Below are 18,955 nucleotides of genomic sequence, written 5' to 3'. Positions count from 1 at the left end.
TCTTACCTACCAACATTTCAGCATCATGTAAAAATATCTAAACGTGACCTACAAATATGTACATTTTAAAAAACAGATTTTTATGACAGATTAAACAATAATATAATGAGTTGTCTCAGCTATCCTTCAACTAAATTTTAATTTTAATTAAAGTGTAAAACCACTTTTTGAGCCTTAAATAAAATATATCTACAGTAAATTAATTTTGCTTCAACATACAAGCTGAAAACCACGTAAAATTTTATTCAGTCGATGAATTTCTAGTATTGTAATACAAAAACCGATAAATTACATTGTTTTTTTTTAAACTGTATAAAAATGGCCAAGTTCATGGTTCACAACCAACTGGTACCATTAGAAAAAAAATGTCAAATGTGATGTATCGGTTTTTGTTCCGACTCTTTTTTACTGTCAATTTAAACCAGTGATTATTAAAAAAACAAACATAACCTTACCTAAGTTTAATAAATTACTGAAGAAAGACATGACGGTTATAAACGATATTTAATTTTTTATATTGAACACGACTGTCTCACTGTTGGTAACAGAGTTCTACTAAATTACGAAAATGATAAATAATCGAATTGATAAAATGACCTTGTGCGATAAACTAGTTTATTTACCCTGACCGTTGCGTGCATCTTAATCCTGTTCAGAATTATTAAGAATTAATTATTAACAACTAAGAGATTAATTGTTTAATCATAAATTTTATAATACTATTTTACTTAAAGACGACATTTTGTGAAAGTATAGTTTTTGGGCGAGTTTCCCTCTGGGCCGATAGATCGATTGAATCCGTAGAGACAATCGGACCAATGAGAAAATAAATCCTTTTAATCCGATTTATCGGTAGGCCAATCGGCCAAACGGAAAACAATAAAAAAATATAAGAAATTAGTTTGTTACCTTTCGTCTATTAATAAAGCAAAATAAATGTAATACGTTTTAAAAACAAACAATAACGATTACGATTGCACTTATTTGATACTTACAACATAATTTTGTCACTAAGATCCTAAAAGTATAGTGTACTCGAACGAGACGAAAGTTACGAATACTTAATGCAATTCATAACTTATTATTTACACAAATTTAAAATCAAACTTGTATAACAGACCTGCGTCTGCCGCTTGGCTGGCATTCTGTTGCGCCCCGCCAATCATTTCTCCTGCCTTCTTGACTTGTTCCTCGACCACGTGGGCGGCCTCTTGCGCCTTTTCAGCTGCGATCTGCTCTGCATCCTTCTTCTTACGCTCGAACAGAGAAGCCGTTTTCTCACCGATGCTTCGGAAAGCGCCTGTAATTTTAAAATAGTATTAACATTTGGCACAGCCCTAAGTTGAGTTATGCAACTTCCTGTTTTATACATCGTTATTGTGACATGGTCAACCCTAACTGTTTCTTAATGTTACAGCGTTTCTTTGTATTCAAGTGACATAAAGAATATGTCATTTGTGTCGCATCTGCATAGATAATACAGACCATTAGTGTGTTTGTTAGTTTGTTGTCATTACTGGAGTATACGTATTGAATGCGGATTACATTGTAAACAGTTCGTAAGGTACTATCGGAGTACATTAAAAGTGACAGTCGTTTGAACATTTCGTACGCATTGAGGCGCTGACGTGGAAACAATACCCAATAGAACGCAATAATGGTTATTTGTAAGGGACGAGTTTGCCTCGTTGCAAGGAACAAGGCAATTTTTCTACAAGTGAAATACCGCGAACGTGCCTGACTGTACAGGTAACTTTAGTATTAGTTATTACATGGTATATTCAAGTTGTGTATAAAGTGTACACAGGCACGCAGTAGAACGTCCTCCGTTCTACTGCCTGTTTTCTAACTAAAAGTTTTTCTAATTAATAGGCTTCTACCACACTTATTTTTGAATACAATTAGTCCTTCTTTTAAGTGACTTTTTGTTTGTCTTTTTGAGAATAAATTCTTTAAACCTAAACTTAAACCTAACCTTCGTGTAGATTTCTCCCACTCAATTCACACTAATCCTCCTAAAATAACGGACGCTCTTACTCAGCTGTTAGTGCGAAGTTATCAATTAAAGTACCTACCACACATTTACTCGTAGTTCTTACTGATGAAATAATTATATTTTAATTATTAAAAATTAATGAAAAATACGCGAAATATAAATGACCGATAATTCCTTTTCGAGCAAGAATTCAATGTTATTCCATAAGAAGCACGTCTCGCAAAATGAGTAACAGTCTGTATAAGGATAGGACAAGTACTCGTTGACCTTTAGTACCGACACCAGGTGGTTGTCTAGCCGGTATACTGAATGTATAACTAAAAAAGAACAAAATACACATATATTCCCATGTTTTATTGAATGCTTGTGTAGAGATAAATTCAAAATAATTCCTTGCCGCATTGCAGGCATTCATCAGAGATATTACAAAAAAATGGGAGTTGGAATAATTTATTTAGTAAATAATAATCAAGCAGCCAATACCTTGAATATTTTTCTGGTGAAACATATAACCAAAGAGTTAAAACACGTGTTTAACCAAACAGTGTCTAACAGTATTTTGTTTGGAGTAATACAGATTGTCTATAAAAGTTATAATTTACTTCTGTTTTATCTAAACTTTTACATTATCTAAATTGAATTATAGAAGTGAATGTCTCAATCATAAATATGTAAACGCGAAGTAAGAGCGATAACATTTAACGATCACTTTACGTACACGTCGGCGCCGCGGCGGCTGCAACTGTAAACGTTAATAAGGTCAGAGAATATTGTGGTCACTGGATGAACGCAAGTAATCTGATGGCGAGACAGCGCCCCGCTGAAACGTGCAAGGCTTCAACTATTAGTTTGCAAGTATAAGGAAGAATTCAGTAGGAATTTTCAACCATTCAAATTGAATGAAATGCAACTGAAGTTTAACAGAATAGCGGAAAGAATTTTTTAAAACGAAGAATTGTGGAGATGTGTTTTTAATATACAAATACTGACATACACCTTTTAGCAAAAGTTTTAATTCAACTTTTGGTTATTTCTACAAAGTTTGTCATAGATTAAGTCGGCGAAAAAAACGCCTGTGAAATCAAAGATAGCAAATCTTTAATTAAGTTACAGTGTTTTAATATTTCAGTCAGTGTTTAATGCAATTCATTTATGCATATATAATATTATTGTAATAAATCTTGTGAGATTTCGTGCGGTTAGAGCTAGACTATCGTTCATTACCCGAGTGTCGGGTCCCGTTGTTTGAACCGCTCGTTGGTTTACTTTAATGAATATAATAAACTGAAAAACGTGCACAAAAACATTATTATCTCTGTCTCTGTCAATTTTTATAGAAAATGATATGTTTTAACATATGTTTTTGTGCAATGGAAACTCAGGGTTACATCATCACTTCAATTCGCAGGCGACAGTAGTCTGCTGTTTACGTAACTATATCCGCAGCGAGCTTTATTGATTTTCTTTTACCGCGGCCCGGTCAAGGTGCTTCGATATGTAGTATAGAATGTCCATACGCTTTTGACGTCTTTTATGTCGATTGTTTCTCAGAACAACCAATAAGTTATGGATCGGATTATAAAAGTTGTGGATCGGAAATCATAATAACTTAAAAACAATAGCTAAACTCTTTCCTTTTCTTTGAATATTTTTGTCGATACGTTGTTTATCTAGCCTTGATGAAGACAAATTATTCCATTGTTCACATATTCTCGAAAATACATTTACAGTGTCAATGAGCAATGTCTAGACATAAAGTATACATTATAGTTGTATTAATACATTAGTAATCTAGCGCATATAACATTATAACCTCTATTACATAAGGCAGGGCAATAACCGGCCTTATAGAGACATGCCCACACCGCATTGTTATAATTTCATTGTGGGTGTGTTCCGTTATGTTCCATAAATTGCGAGTGTCGCCTCTCGTCTTGCGATTATTTCTTCTCTAGGGGTTTGACACTATAGTGAAAGAAGGTATCATTTCATAAGGCTGCGTACACACTACACAATAGTTCTAAACATCTTTAATGTTATATTGATTTTAATTCTTTAGGTGTTGAATATTTTGTTGAATATTCTTCAGATTAACAAATTTACTAATATCAGAATGCATTTTCTAAGACATTAATATATTCTTGACATCTATATTCTAGTATATAATGTATATTATGTATTTTTCGTTCTTTAATTAGATCCACATGTAATCAAATTTTAGTTCTTGAAGTAAATGTAGACATTAGTGGTTAAAAAATAAAATTATGCCAATTTTCCAAATTTTTGTGCTATTACAAAACAATTTAATATCTGACAAATTAAAAACAGATGAACTCACCGAGGTTCTTGTCTATCGGACAGCATGGAAATACAAACATTTATATTAATATTGATTTGATGATATAAAATATCTATTCCATGCTTTACGTCAGGGGTCTCCAACTATTGGTAGCATAACTCATGAAGGCCCATGTCAAGAAAATGTAACACTTTATTTTATATTAAAGTGTTTAAATTTAACATTGTTCGAAGACCCCTGTCATAGATAAATCTAGAATAAAAATCTAGTAATATTAATCGAAACTATGAAATGCTAATTATGAACACTAATTGTGGTAAACTAAAGTGATTCGTAATTTTAATGATACACTAGCTATTCGTGCAAATATATTACAACACAACTAGTATATGTTAAATATTGAAGAATGAATAAAAAATATATACACTTTATCTTGTAAACGAGATATGTATATGTATTTAAAACGGTTTATTATTCACATACCTGGGAGATTTCTTTTTATGATAGATTTCACAATTTATCCGCGACATACAGAATATATTGGTAGTGTTGAGTGATGTTAGGGATCATTGGTCTGTCGGGATCGTTTCGCAACGCCTTGAGTGATTGTCGACCTAAATAACTACGAGAGCACTGGACTAAACCATTCGGAAGTGATTGTCGGTCATTTGCTTGTATGTGTTTTACCTATATATTTTATCAATTATTTATTACTAGCGACCCGCCCCGGCTTCGCACGGGTGCAATGCAAAATATACCTACTACAGAATAAATGCACAATTTATTTAAGGTACTTAAATGGCACAGGTGGGCACAGTTAATCGAAAAGTTAACTTCGTTAATCGTTAATTCGTTAATTAAAAAATTAACTTCGTTAATCGTTAAAGCGTTAAATTTTCGAAAATTTAACGCAAGTTAAAGTTAATCGTTAACAGTTAACCATACCAAAATTGTACATACTAATTTCACACTTATTGTGGCGACACATGTTTAAAATAGTAATTTGACTATACATTCTATAACACATTAGTATTAGAGACAAGTATGAATGCATTATAGTATATTTCATTACGAATGCGGAAAGCCTGTCATTGCAAAGAGTTCCGACAAATTTCTACCCGAGCCAAGGCGCAGCCGAAGGTGAGGGTTGACAGTTGGAACAAGTTGTAATGACAGTTCCGCACGTGTACTAAACAACTCTTTTTGATATAGTTGCGAAAAATGAAACAATTTAATAGAATAATAAAAACACAATAAACTCAACTAACTAAAATGTTTGAAAAATAGCGCCAACCGTAAAAGAATACAAACAGAGTTTATTTTTTGTTTTCTTCACCCATTCTGGGAAGGCAAAGGGAACTATACCCAAACGGCTAAGTCTTCAGTAGATTATTTTTATTAATATGAAATGAAAATTAAATTTAATGAGATTAAATAAAATTAAACCTAACCTTATTCATTGAATCAAATCATTAAATCTGATATTGTAACAAATTAGGAGCTTCTTTTTAGAAATATTTGCATGAATCATAATAACTTCAATGTTTTTTTTTTTGTAAAAACTTCGCGGTTGTTTTTTTCTTTTTAATAGACATTATTTTGACAGTTGGGAAAGAGAATTCACGAGTTTGGAAAAGCTAAAGAAAAAGCACGAGTACAAAAGTGTTTTAATACAGTTGCTCAAAAAATGGCGTATTGCAGGGACAAAGAGCGTTCGGAATGTGGGCTATTACATACTCTTGCTTTTATATACTCGTAATGAAATATACTATTTCGAACCTTCTTTTTCTGTTGGTCACGTCTTTCCCGGACGCTCTGATGCATCACACTTGCACGCGAACTTCAAATATATCAATTATCAATTCGTTCGTTCACCAATTCGAGCCGCCGACAGTCGCCCAACATAGCTGAACTTACGAGCGTGGCGTGGCGCATAATTTAAATAAAATGACAGCACGTCTCCAAGTTTCTAATTTAACGATTAACGGACTTTTATTAACGGAAGTTGAATTTAACGGAAGTTAACAAAAGCGTTAACACTTTTTGAAGTTAACTTAAAAGTTAATCCGTTAAGCAAAATGTTAACTTCGTTAATTAACGATTAACGGATTAACGAGTTAATGCCCAGCTCTGTTAAATGGATAAGGATTAATGCTGTATTGTTTAAAATCACTTCGTAAAAGAATAAAAATGGTTATGCTGGGTTATCCCTAAGAGATAGACATATACCATCGCGGACTTTTTTGTTGAACTTTTTAAGGTGAACAATACTGTAGTACATTATTTTGGTCTATCTCGTAGGGTTCAGCCAGCGTTTGCAATATAAGCGCAAAAAAACGTGCTTATTTACGACATCACATTAGAAAACTTTAAATTTATCAGTGTTTCTCTTCTATATTATACATACAAACCTTCCTTAAGAATCACTCTATCTATTAAAAAAAACCGCGTCAAAATCCGTTGCGTAGTTTTAAAGATCTAAGCATACATACGGACATACAGCGAAAGCGACTTTGTTTTATACTATGTATTGATTGGCTAGTTACAAAATTTTATGTTTCTTATTACAACGGAGTGGAAATTCTTGGAATCATAAGATAAAAGACAAGGAATATTTTTAATTTTTTCATGAACACCTACCACGATAGCTTGAAACTATAAAAGCTCGAATATATGTAGCATGTGATAATTTATTTTTACGTTCCATTTCGTTAATTTATAAAAAAATAGTAAAATATTATGAAATTACTAAGATATTCTTAAATAAAAATGACCTATATTTTCCTTCAATTTTATGAGTGGCAAATGCGTACTTACGTAATTGACCATGACATTTGTTAACCAGTTTATTAATATTACTACTGAGATAAAAATTATCCCTGTAGTAAGGAAATAATTCAGAAATTTTTAATACAGTCACCAATTATATTTTCCAACCATATTTACAATTAAATTGAATATCGAATAGCCGTTTAAAATTCGTTGGCAAATCTCCACAACAGCCAGTGTAGTTATTTATGCGACTTAAAAATATCGCACATTTGCTGGCACAATGTTGCCAAAGATATATTTAAAAAATATATATTTACAGGGCAACACTACTGACCTAACGATTTTAAGTTCGAGTAAACTAATAACCTATATTTCTCTTACTTTAAGGCAATTAATAGATTTAAAGTAAATTCAAAAAATTATATTATAATTGTTACGGTTATAATTATATCTGTTACTAAGTCGTATGGGCGTTGGCTGAAAGTCTAGAATCTAGATCCCGGTATCGATCGGGCTTCGAGGCCGGCTATGCCGTCTGTGGAGACCGATCGTGACCTCACACGCTATGCTACTCTATTTTTAAATAATTTTTTATGACTGACGCAATACCATTAAACTAAAAGAAACGTATAAACTTTGCTGTATAGGTACGTGAGTTCAGTGCTTTATTACTTTATTATGAACAAGAAAGTGATTTTACGTCTTTTATTCCAAATAAGGTTGGTATTCTAATCTATTTGCTACTAGCTTCTACCCGCGACTCCGTCCGCGTGGAATAAAAAGTAGAAAACGGGTTAAAAATTATCCTATGTCCGTTTCCTGGTTCTAAGCTACCTGCCCACCAATTTTCAGTCAAATCGATTCAGCCGTTCTTGAGTTATAAATGGTGTAACTAACACGACTTTCTTTTATACATATAGATATACATGATTTTCACAGATTTGAAAATTTACAATCCCGTTGTAACGAAAATACAGTAATTTCTTTGAAAAAACACAAAACAATCTAAAAACATATTTAAGAAAAAAACCACGTCTGACATATTAATATTCGATTAAAAGCGAACAAAATGGAGTCGAGGAAAATAACCGTTACTGTATTTTAATGTAACAAAGCTCGTTTTACTAGTTACATTTAAAAATACATATACGTTAAAAAGGAAACATATCATAGGCCCACATATACTCCAAGTCAATCTTTATCTTACAAGTGCTTGTTTCCAAACGCAATTTAGTAATTACGTGGGTATAACTTGTTATTTAGTGAAGTGAGGTTCTGGAAACATTGATTCATATCCTACGGCACAAGATTCCTGGTAATAATAACTCTTTCTCTTTTTAACCATCTTTTTACCAAAACATAAGTTATACTTCATCGTAATATTCTTATTAACAAATATATCTAACCATTGTTCTAATTTTTTTTTAATTTTCCATTAAAAATAGGTTTACGCGCTTTTACTCCGCATTAATTTTAACCTTGTCAAATTCCACGTACATCCCTTCTTACGTTCATCCGCAATTTCCTTAAAAAGTGGTGTCGGCCCAAGGTCATCGGCGCACTGCGCAATACCCTCCTCCGCACCCCGCTTCGCCCCGCTACACCAAAATTGCATTCTGCGCAGCTACTCGCACGAAGTAAGAGCCGCAGATATTAAAAAACATTTATAAAAAAAATTCGCTTCATGTATAATGATAAATTATTGTTGTCTTATTTTATTTATCTCGAAGGGTCTCAAAGAGTAATTACCAACAGATAAAGTGTAACTACGCAGTCTTGATACAATAAACATACAGTGGTAGCAGTTTTATTATTAACTTATAAAGTCGCAGTTGTTGACACATCGGATCATGCACATAGTGCGTGCTAGACACAATCACTGGACAACACGTTCGTGTCATAGGTTAGTGTGAGATAAAGGTAAACTCTACTGTCATACACCTATGGATAAAATTCAATTTTTAAATTAACTTGCTCGTTATTTTATCAACAATTAAGCGTATAAGACTAGATTGCAGACTTTTTGTATAAAAAATATTGAGGTCCTTTTACAAACATGTAAGTTTTCATCATTGAGGTCATTAAATAAATTGAATATAAATGGCTTCTAAGAATTTTATCTTAATAGACGGACTCATTATATCATTTTATCTTGCGTAGAAATGACGTCATTTTGGTTATATTTTGAAGGTAAAACAAACTGCGCACTTCCTAATATATTGTAAAGGATGACGAACAGTACCTATATTCTAAATATTTTAAAGTTCTATGTAATGTACTATTTAGGGGGGATAAGCATTTCGCTTCAAAAGTTTTTGTTTTAAACCAATATGTGGACCTGAAATTAACGCTCCAAAAATGCATAGAAGGAATTCTTTTATTTTATTAAAAAATGAGACGAGCATATGACTGAGCTTGTCTCTCTCGCACTTCATAAATACTAATGTGTTGAAATGAGACACAGGAGACAGGTTACCACGGAGGCATGTCTAACACCGGGCGACCTTGATGACGTCATTTCAGCACGCTGTTTTCATTTTGTTTTAACCTTTGAGTATTTAATTATTTTTAACATTCATCCAGTTTCAAATAACTTGCATTAAACAAAAAAAAAACATGATATATCAATCGAATTTATTTATCCTTTTGTAATTGGCTTACGAGCAAAAAAAATTGGCACTACCTTCATAATAACCTTCTTTTTAATTCTTACAATATTTATTTTCTCACCGTACTAGTTATTACGGTGTTTTTATTATTATTGATGTTAAAAAAAAAGATAGGAATAATACCACGTTTATCAAAACAATTTTTAAATTAATAGATTTAAAAACGTAATAAATATAGATATTTAAATTACATTAAATCAGAATAAAGAAACTAACAAGTTTCGAATTTTATATACGAGTGATTATTTTTTGTACAAGCCATTAAATGTGGTCCTAACAATAATTTCATCAACATTTTACATCACTGTTAAAATTTCCATATTATTATTAGTAACTTAATCCGTTCGTTTAAATTAACACACTGGTATAAATAATTTACTAATCCCTTCGTTATTAAGAATGCTTATTACTTATGCTTCGAACTTGTTATTTATGCTATCAACGGTCTTGCCAAAAATTTCTCAGACCAAAAATTCTGTATAAAACATATTGTTATCTCTGTTTTGCCAAAGATAATGTCAAGGATGACGATATGTTGTATACAGAGTTAGTCTCAAGTATATCTGTACACATTTGACATTTAGACGTTACCTCACGTATAGTACAATGGCGTGTCTAAAATGAGATCCATTGGCATAACACATTCTTAGCACAATTACCGAGCTGCGTGCGAATGAATCATAAGTTTTAATTCAATCACGTTGTACAACTGTACGCCGCAAGCCAGCGATTCACGGTACAGGGTTAACAGTATTTGTCGCTTCTATAGTCTATGGTATTGCCAGAATAAGGGGGCGTCCATAAATTACGTGAGGTGTTTTTTTTAATTTTCTGCCCCTCCCTCCCCCCCTGGTGAGATGTCGTGAGATTTTATTCAACCCCCTCCCCCACCTCCCAATCTCACGTGAGATTTATTAATTTATAAATTATTTTCTATTGAACGAATTAGTGAATGATCTTTATCGTATTACGATTACGCTTAAGATTAAATCTTATGCATGTACAATCTGGATTAAATGGACCAAAATAGTATAATTTTTTTTTTTGTTTCAATCAGAAAAAAAATTGCGTGATATTTGCCGAGACCCCCCCCTCCCTCCAACGTAAGATTAGATGAGATTTGACTCGACCCCCTCCCCCCCTTAAACACCTCACGTAATTTATGGACGCCCCCTAAGAGTAAATTATTCAGTGGTGTCAGCTTGTATACCAATCGAGGGGATAAGAATTAATGTATTTTTTTTAATTCGAGTAGCATTAGCAAGGTCAAAGCCAATAATCTGTTAGTTTACACTTTTGGAAAATAATACACTGGAATTGTTCATTCACTAAAAACCTAAGTTTAGTTTATCTAAAAGCAAAACGTTTGCATCTATTCAACATTTAAATGTTTCCCTACTCAATCGTGTGTAAGGCAACCAAGTTTAAGCTTTCATCGTTATTTCCAATAACCATATTCAAATAATAATTATTAATAATATTTCTGTATCATGGACTACAATGTAGCTAACCATATATTCATCTCAGTGCTAAGTGTTACTGGGCTGACCTCGAGGGGTTCAGTACAGCCGCACTCGGCTGACGTACCCGGCGTGTGCCTCGACTGGACAGGCACACGCCTACGCAGCACCGGCGTTTTCTTGTTGACTGTATCCAATTCCACGGAAATCAAACAGTCAAACCACAGATTAGATTAGAATATTGTTGATAGTTTTCAACAATATCATTATAAGGAGTCAACAAACTGTTATACAATTCGGTAACCGGTGGTTTTGTTGCCTTTTGTTACAATTAAGAAATAAAACTTGTGGAACAAAAACGTGTACATACTTCAACATCTGATTGTATTAGGTTCACATAATTTCGGAATTAAGGTGATTAATTTGCAAAATTGTCTGCTGCTAACTATAATACTGTTACTGGTGAGCCTCCACTGTCGTAACAAATGTATTACAACAATATTGTTATTAACGTTCTTAAACATGTATCATCATCATCAGGCCACTATACTTCCCCACCGAATGGCTCGAAGCCTACCCTAAGTCAGGGGTGACTAGGCTATAGTCAACCACGATGGCCCAATGGTTGACTTCACACATATCTTTGAATTTCTTTGCAGATATGTGCAGGTTGCATCACGATGTTTTCCTCGAATAAATGTGTGACGGGATTCGAACCCAGGAACTGCAGATTACAAGTCAAGTGCATAGCCCTGATCAACAAACATGTGATAGAACTTAGAATATTTGAAATTCATCAACGTGCACGTCTCCATATTCGACAACAAAACAGTCATACGTCTTCTAAACGTTACCGTAAATCCTAGAAGCAAAATCAACACAGGAACTATTTCCCAGGGTTTCGTCTATAAACATCTATAATTACCAACACCCACAGCAAAGTGTGACTAGCATTTGTTAGTTTCACTGGCGTCAAATAAAACGCATATAGCATGCATAGTCGCCTAAAATAAAATTTACGCTGCGCAAATGAGCTGGACCTAGGAATATGTATCACACGTGAAAGTACTAGCCGGAAATATCTGATTATTTTACCTTGTCTAAAATAATCAGTGATTTCCGGCCAGTACTAGATTAATACATAAATATTAATTAGATAAATACATTCAACTAAAGTCCGACAAGGATATCTCTAAAAAAACGTGTACCGTATATATTTAATAGTTTACCTGCAGTCATTACGGATGAAAGTATCAAAGGGAAATTTTAAAAAAAAGCTCAAATAGTATTTATTACATTCGTTGCCATAACTTCTTTTCTCATTACTGATTTCATTATACTTTCTTTAAATTTATTTTAATTTTAATTATCATACTTATCTAATTTTATTTTATATTAATTTAAATTTAAATTAAATTTTTGATCTCACAGTCAAATTATTTTATATCATTTTGTGGGACATAGTTCTATTTTAGGTTATCATTATATTGTAAATAAATAAATAAATAATAATAATAATATGGACGAAGTTATCAAGACGAACAACTACCGGAAGTACATTATGAGGGACGGCACGCTAGATGTCTGTCGTTTGTGCCACTGCCCTGGCGAGTCCCTCAGACATGTCACTTCCGGTTGTTCTCGCCTTGCTAACTCCGAGTACTTGCACAGACACAACCTAGTAGCCAGAATAATCCATCAACAACTTGCTCTTAAGTATGGTCTAATCGCTTCGGAGGTGCCGTACTACAAATACACACCGGAGCCAGTTCTCGATGATGGTCATATCACGCTCTACTGGGATCGATCTATTATCACAGACAGGACTATTGTAGCCAATAAGCCTGATATCGTGATAATAGATCGATCTGCGAGACATACGATAATTGTTGACGTAAGTATTCCCCATGACTGTAATCTCGTGAAGGCAGAGACAGACAAGATGTCAAAATATTTGGATCTCGCGCACGAGATTACAGCCATGTGGCATATGGAGTCAACAATTATCGTACCGATAGTGCTGTCCGTGAATGGATTAATCGCGAAGAGCCTCGACCACCACCTAGAGAGGCTCTCGCTCGGTAAGTGGGTGAAGGGCCAGGCACAGAAGGCGGTACTCCTGAGCACGGCACGCATTGTGAGGAGGTTTCTGTCTCTGGAGGCCTAACCGCCGGTAGCTTGGGCCCAAGGCTCCGCTGCCGACGTATCCAGATTTTTTATATTTTTTTTAATATTGTTTAAGATTTTATTAAGAAAAATATATAAAATTAAACAAGAAATAAATATGTGGAATAATAATATAATAATAGTAATATGATCCGTTGAGTGTAAAATCAAACTGAATTACGACAGCTCAATAGTGCCCCGATGTCAACGTCAAAAAAATGTCACAAGATCCTTATTGTATTGTAGCGGTCTCGGAAACCCATGGTGAGAACACTTAACTCTTTAGTTACTACAACTAATTATTTACGTCTTAAAAATGTTGACTACCGTTCGTCACAATATTTAAATCTTAAGGAGTAACTTTCCTTTGGAACAAATTACGATCCAGCATCCACGGCCTTGTTTACATGCCCTTTGGCCAACCTTGAAATCGACTTATGTATGCGATTGTAGTCGTATCGTATAAACTTCAGCATTCCTTGTTATTATTGCCCACTTGTTTTATATTTTTTTCGCTAATTTAAACAAATGTCTTGCTTACTTCATTGTACAAATGGAAAAACACAAAATGAAGTGATTGGCTTTCATTTATACATAGGTGTTATTGTTTTTGTATGCGCGACTGTACCGGAAGTTCAGTAACAATGGTACAGACAGCAACATAATCGTATTTGCTAACAAGGTTTATTTCACGAATCATAATTATTACCTACGTAGATACATAAACTATAGATTGATATGTACCTAATTCGGCGCACATAAAGATCTGAGAAAAAAGGCCTTCGGAGACCTTTTTTGTGGTAAATTTCCTCAGTGTTGTCAGTTCAATGTCAAAAATGTACATACAATTAAAATATTTATTTATTTTTATTTCTTAGTTTTTAATAAAGTTAGATATATATTCAGTCGTCACTTATACTCGTAACACACAGGAGAAGAACAAAAGATTTTTTGTCCTAAAGAACATTATTTTTGTCATAGAAAATTTCAAGACGCTATGATACTATGTAATCTTATTCAAACATACGAAGAAATTTCGAGGTCAAAATTAGTTAGCCCATTACGTCACTAATCGCTGTCTCATATTTAAGTTTATAACCAGGAAGGCCATCTGTTCGATACTTGTAACGTGGTCTTCGAATCTTAGTCTTCATGAGTACCACTTCATATACAGCGAACCAAATAATTGTGCGGTAGGTACAGAATACGGGACTTAAATACATATTAGTATTATAGTTTTCAGATGTCTTAACTTTCGGCGGGTCTATCTATGCGCGAGTCACTGCACTGCGCAAAACACATTTTTGGTGTAGCGGGGCGTAGCGGGATGCGGGGGGAGAGTACTGCGCTGCTCACCAATGACCTTGAGCCGAACGTATTATGAAAAGAAAAATAGCAAGATATATCTTGCACTTGCTTGTGCTTACTACAGTAATATTTAAGAAAATTAATTTATCACAGTTAAAGAATAAATACAGCCAGATACGATGCACGTTTTGTTAATAAAATTTCATATACATTCTTTTTTATACCTTCATCGTGTCATAAATTTTAAATAATTAAAAATAAAATTAGTCTGACTGACCGATGGTTTAATATCACGACAAATATAAAACATGTAATAAATAAAGGGAAATAAATATTATAAAGTGTACGTTTATTTTTGCCCGATTTACTGGAAAGTTATTACTAACTAAATTTCACCAACCACTTTGCTTGATCATTTGACAAGTTAGCATATGTATTCAATTCGTTTTTCTCCAGGAGAGATGTAGGGGTTAGTACAGGTTAATCTAGTTTACTTTTTCTTAAATTAAATATTACGTTTTATATTAACATTATGACAGTGTGAACTTGCCCTTACATGAAATGAAGTAACCATCTCATATACATTCGATAAACAATACATACTATATAAGCTTTCTAGTGTAAAATACAATTCACCGGAGGGTAGGAAATTAATTTCCTAGAATGTACATAGAAACGCCTATTATTACGTACCATGCTGGAATGTTCGTTATTTTAAATAGATTTTAAATTCATTCAAACAACGCTAAATATTTGTACAACAGATACCGGTCAGAAATCTCAACACGTTTGGTAAACAAGCACGTAGGTACTTATTTAAGTATTCATACACATTTGTACTTGGCCAAAATCTTTGACTTATAAGAGACAGGACTAATCAAGCGAATTTCCTTCTGGCAAATAAAAACCATAAGTCCTAAACTAGCTTGTTTCTGTGCTCATTTTAAGTGTGTAAATTTTTGATATAACGCGTTTATAAAGACATTTCAAGAGTCAACTTAACCTCAGTCAGCTGAATTATTTTGTACAATGTCGGTTCTTTGCCTCGTCCGTTTCTCTATAGTCAACGTATAATCATACATTAACACATTCGTACTTGGCTAGAATATCAGACGTTAATGGAGCGTGACTCGTTCCGTTGCTTTATTTTAGTTGACACAATCAAATGACTTGGACGAAATTAATGAGACCATCTACATATTGCGTTGTTACTTTGTACAAATTACAACACACTGACAAATTCGTTATAGAATCAATAAATACGTGATTCACATGAAATATTTGTTTACTATTTCATTGAAGATATTCTGTAAATTGCTTGAAAATGGATGGACAATGTGGAAGATGTTATAATAAGACGGAGTATAAAAACATTTTTCATTTTTCAATCTCTTTCTTTTTAAATATTGCACAATAATTACAATAAAAGTGTCTATATATATTAGTGTGGCCCAAAAAAATAAAATTTTTGTTTTTTTCGATTCTCGTGTGAAAATATGTGAGTTTAAAAAAGAATTTTTTTTTAACCTGTCCTTTGGTGGAGGTTCTTAAAACATAGTAAACTCACATATTTTCACACGAGAATCGAAAAAAACAAAAATTTTATTTTTTTGGGCCACACTAATATATATATATAAATCCATTGTTTGTCCTGACACTTTGGTACAAGGTTATTAAATGTAACAGAAGGTAAGTTTAATTTTTTTGTAACTTAGTGAGCTCGCTCATACTGTCATATGCAGTGTGCAACTGTAGGTATTTCAATTATTTTAATCTGTGAAAACGATTAAAGTCACGTATAAAATAAATCAAGGTTAATAACAAGTATTGTTTATTTACATTATTATGAGTCATTAAGATAAAATGTATTTACTCCCGTTAAATATAAATAAAGTCGATGAAAACAAAGACATCCCGTTTGCTCGCTTTGTTTTCTTCGAGGTCAAATATTGTAAGAAGTAAGAACTCAAAACTAATAAATCTATTAATGTATCGGTTATTTTTTGTCAAAGCACATGAAGGTACGGTTTCGTCTCCAAGTTTTTTCATCTTATCTTGCCAATTTGCTCACAAAAATAGCATCATTTGTTGCACATGATGGTGCCATTTTTGCTTGGTCACTAAAATCAAATAAACCGCTTTGCTCACTTAATTCCGTCTATAATTCTTTTAGTCATTGACAATCTGTACTATACAAGAAGACGAAGACTACAAAAAACTTCGAATAAAGCTAAAACACGTAGTACTCTGAACGATAGTACCTACTCTCTTGTGAAGATCGAAGTACGGTTCGGTCAATAAACTCAATAGGAAAGATACCCTTTCTTATCAAATTAAGTCAACTCAATGCTATACTTGATGCTGATTACATAATGCGACTAAACCACATACAGAATAAGTATTTGTGTACTATCTGAGGTCATGTCCCACCTCCTTACTATCTCCAAATTTTTATAATCATCTAATCAACTACGGTTGTTAATGAGTAGCAGTATTTTCGTTAGCTTATTTGATGTCCCTTTGTCTCTGTCTACAAAAAAATCACAGTACAAATAGGCGTTAATAGACTTTATTTTAGGAAAGAGGAATAAAGAAATTACAAAAAGAGAAATTGAGAAAAACGATCGAACTTTTGCGATTGTCAACTGTCAATGACAGCGCCACGATTCTGAAAACCAACCCTATTTATTTTTCATCTTAAATCTCTCTAATGTAATAAGAAGTAAAGAAGCTGTATAGAATATGGTAAAAAGCAAGATTTTTTTGAAAATATCTCGACCAAAAGGATGGTTTAAAAACTAAAAAATATTTAATGTACAATAAAAGTTGACTATGCATGATGACGGTCGTTCAGTAGTTCCGTTTCCGTTATATCTTTGAATATACCGGAAAAAGACTACCGCAAACAATTAAAATAAAAAAAACATGAGTATGTTTATCTTGGTGAATCAATTTATAGGTATGTATTTGGTACATAATATCTATGACGTAATGTCTCAAAGTAAATGATATAAATAAATATGCAGGAAAATAGATGACTCACTCAAGTATCGAGATGAATGATCCAAGAGTACGTATATATTCACTACATTTTCATGCACTTTACATTACATAGTTATATTTTATACTAGCGACCCGCCCCGGCTTCGCACGGGTGCAATGCAAAATATACCTACTACAGAATGTCCTTATACACAACGTTCACAGCGTTCACATTAGAAACCTTTAAATTTATCAGTGTTTCTCTACTATATTATGCATTTATTATACATACAAACCTTCCTTAAGAATCACTCTATCTATTAAAAAAAACCGCGTCAAAATCCGTTGCGTAGTTTTAAAGATCTAAGCATACATACGGACATACAGCGAAAGCGACTTTGTTTTATACTATGTATATTGATATTGATATATTGATATTGATAATTTACGTAATTTTTATGCGTATGTTTTTAAATAACTAGGTGTTAAATGCACTCTAGCATTACAAGGAGAAAAAATGATCATAAATACCACAAAATACTACTCTACGCGTTTTTACCTGTTATATTCAACATATTAGATACAGTTTTTACAAATTACATTAATTTATCAAATTGCAAGCGTGATTTATATTAATATTTCAATAAATATGTGAAAAGTACATTCAATAAAGTAAGAAATTCAAAGTACATATCAATATTTAAACATGCCAATAAAGTTTTAGTAAATTATTGAGGTAGTAAATAAGCTCACCTGCAATTCCGCTGAACATTTTACAGTTTTTAAATTTACCACAAAAACAAACTTTTTTGAAATAAATTAATTTCCACCAAGTAGATTCAGAGATTCAACGCGCAAATACGCAATACACCCTATAACGCGACCTTAGAGACTTGCTGAACCTTCGTCGAATAAAATACGCACTAAACTGAAATACAGTACAGTATAAAGTTCGAGAAACAGTCAGCACTTGACGACTTTGCGCTTGCGCTGTACTCAAGCACTGAATAACTTGAATGACATAAGAGCCGACTGCGGCGATGAGCAAATAATCGACCGTATTTTTGGTATTTTTATCCGTGACGTCATAGCGTAGAAACGTTTAGATCTTGCAAAGGAAATGGTATCCATTTTTAACCTTCGTATTCAACTTTTACTGTTGCTCAGTAAAATATGTTATTATTTTCCAAGATTGATGTTATTTGTAATTATCATAGTTTACCATATAGTGTGATTTAAAAACTATGAAACGTAAAAAATCATGAGTAACTTTGCTTTATTAATCTATGGTACAAAACGCTGT

The 18,955-nt window shown here is 33.0% G+C and overlaps 1 protein-coding gene across 20 annotated transcripts in view; it reads right to left on the bottom strand.

Moving 5' to 3' along the window:
• LOC106712101 (perilipin-4) overlaps positions 1 to 18,658 on the bottom strand; it is a 29,525-nt gene extending 10,867 nt beyond the window's left edge. For 13 of the 20 annotated variants that reach the window (XM_045680754.1, XM_045680772.1, XM_045680768.1 and 10 more), the window contains exons 1-3: positions 18,406 to 18,657; positions 4,335 to 4,346; positions 1,121 to 1,300 (exon numbers count right to left, since the gene is read on the bottom strand). In XM_045680754.1, coding sequence (XP_045536710.1) covers positions 1,121 to 1,300; positions 4,335 to 4,346; positions 18,406 to 18,424 — 211 coding nt within the window. In that variant the 5' untranslated portion in view covers positions 18,425 to 18,657. Of the gene's footprint in view, positions 1 to 1,120; positions 1,301 to 4,334; positions 4,347 to 18,405 lie in introns of all 20 variants that reach the window. The other 7 variants (XM_045680763.1, XM_045680770.1, XM_045680769.1 and 4 more) reach the window with 3 other exon arrangements.
• Between the last annotated feature and the right edge of the window lie 297 nt (positions 18,659 to 18,955).

Source organism: Papilio machaon, chromosome 13 (assembly GCF_912999745.1).
Source record: "Papilio machaon chromosome 13, ilPapMach1.1, whole genome shotgun sequence".
Taxonomy (NCBI): Eukaryota; Metazoa; Arthropoda; class Insecta; order Lepidoptera; family Papilionidae; genus Papilio; species Papilio machaon.
This window is presented reverse-complemented; position numbering and strand designations above follow the sequence as displayed.